The 390-nt window shown below is 55.9% G+C and overlaps 1 protein-coding gene across 1 annotated transcript in view; it reads left to right on the forward strand.

Moving 5' to 3' along the window:
• The first annotated feature begins 39 nt into the window (after positions 1 to 39).
• Positions 40 to 390, forward strand: part of DNPH1 (2'-deoxynucleoside 5'-phosphate N-hydrolase 1) — a 3190-nt gene continuing 2839 nt past the window's right edge. Inside the window, exon 1 of the mRNA XM_021716590.1 lies at positions 40 to 76. Coding sequence (XP_021572265.1) covers positions 40 to 76 — 37 coding nt within the window. The remainder of the gene's footprint in view (positions 77 to 390) is intronic.

Below are 390 nucleotides of genomic sequence, written 5' to 3' on the forward strand. Positions count from 1 at the left end.
GAGACTCCAACTCAAAAAAAAAAAAAAGTCAAATACTACATGGCGGGTGGGGTGGAGCTGCAGACTGAACAGAGTGGTCAGGGAAGGTGAAGCATCGACAAAGACTTGAAGATGAGTGAGCCAGGCGGCTAACTGGGAGAACAGGGCTCCAGGCAGAGGGAACAGTATCTGCACAGGCTCTGAGACAAGGGCACGGCTGGCACGCTTGAGGAAGAGCCAGGAAGCCTGGAAGCCTGAGAGGCTGCGGAAAAGTGAGTGACAGTGACAGGGCCTGGAATCAGGGAGGCAGGAGGGTGACTAGGTCATCTGGGGCCTTGTGGGCCACTGTGGGGTTTCCGGATTTTACCCCAAGTGAGATAGGAGCCGCGGGAGGGTTTTGAGCAGAGGAGG

The sequence above is a fragment of the Carlito syrichta genome, unplaced genomic scaffold (assembly GCF_000164805.1).
Source record: "Carlito syrichta isolate Samal-C Ts95f unplaced genomic scaffold, Tarsius_syrichta-2.0.1 Scaffold308847, whole genome shotgun sequence".
Lineage (NCBI taxonomy): Eukaryota > Metazoa > Chordata > Mammalia > Primates > Tarsiidae > Carlito > Carlito syrichta.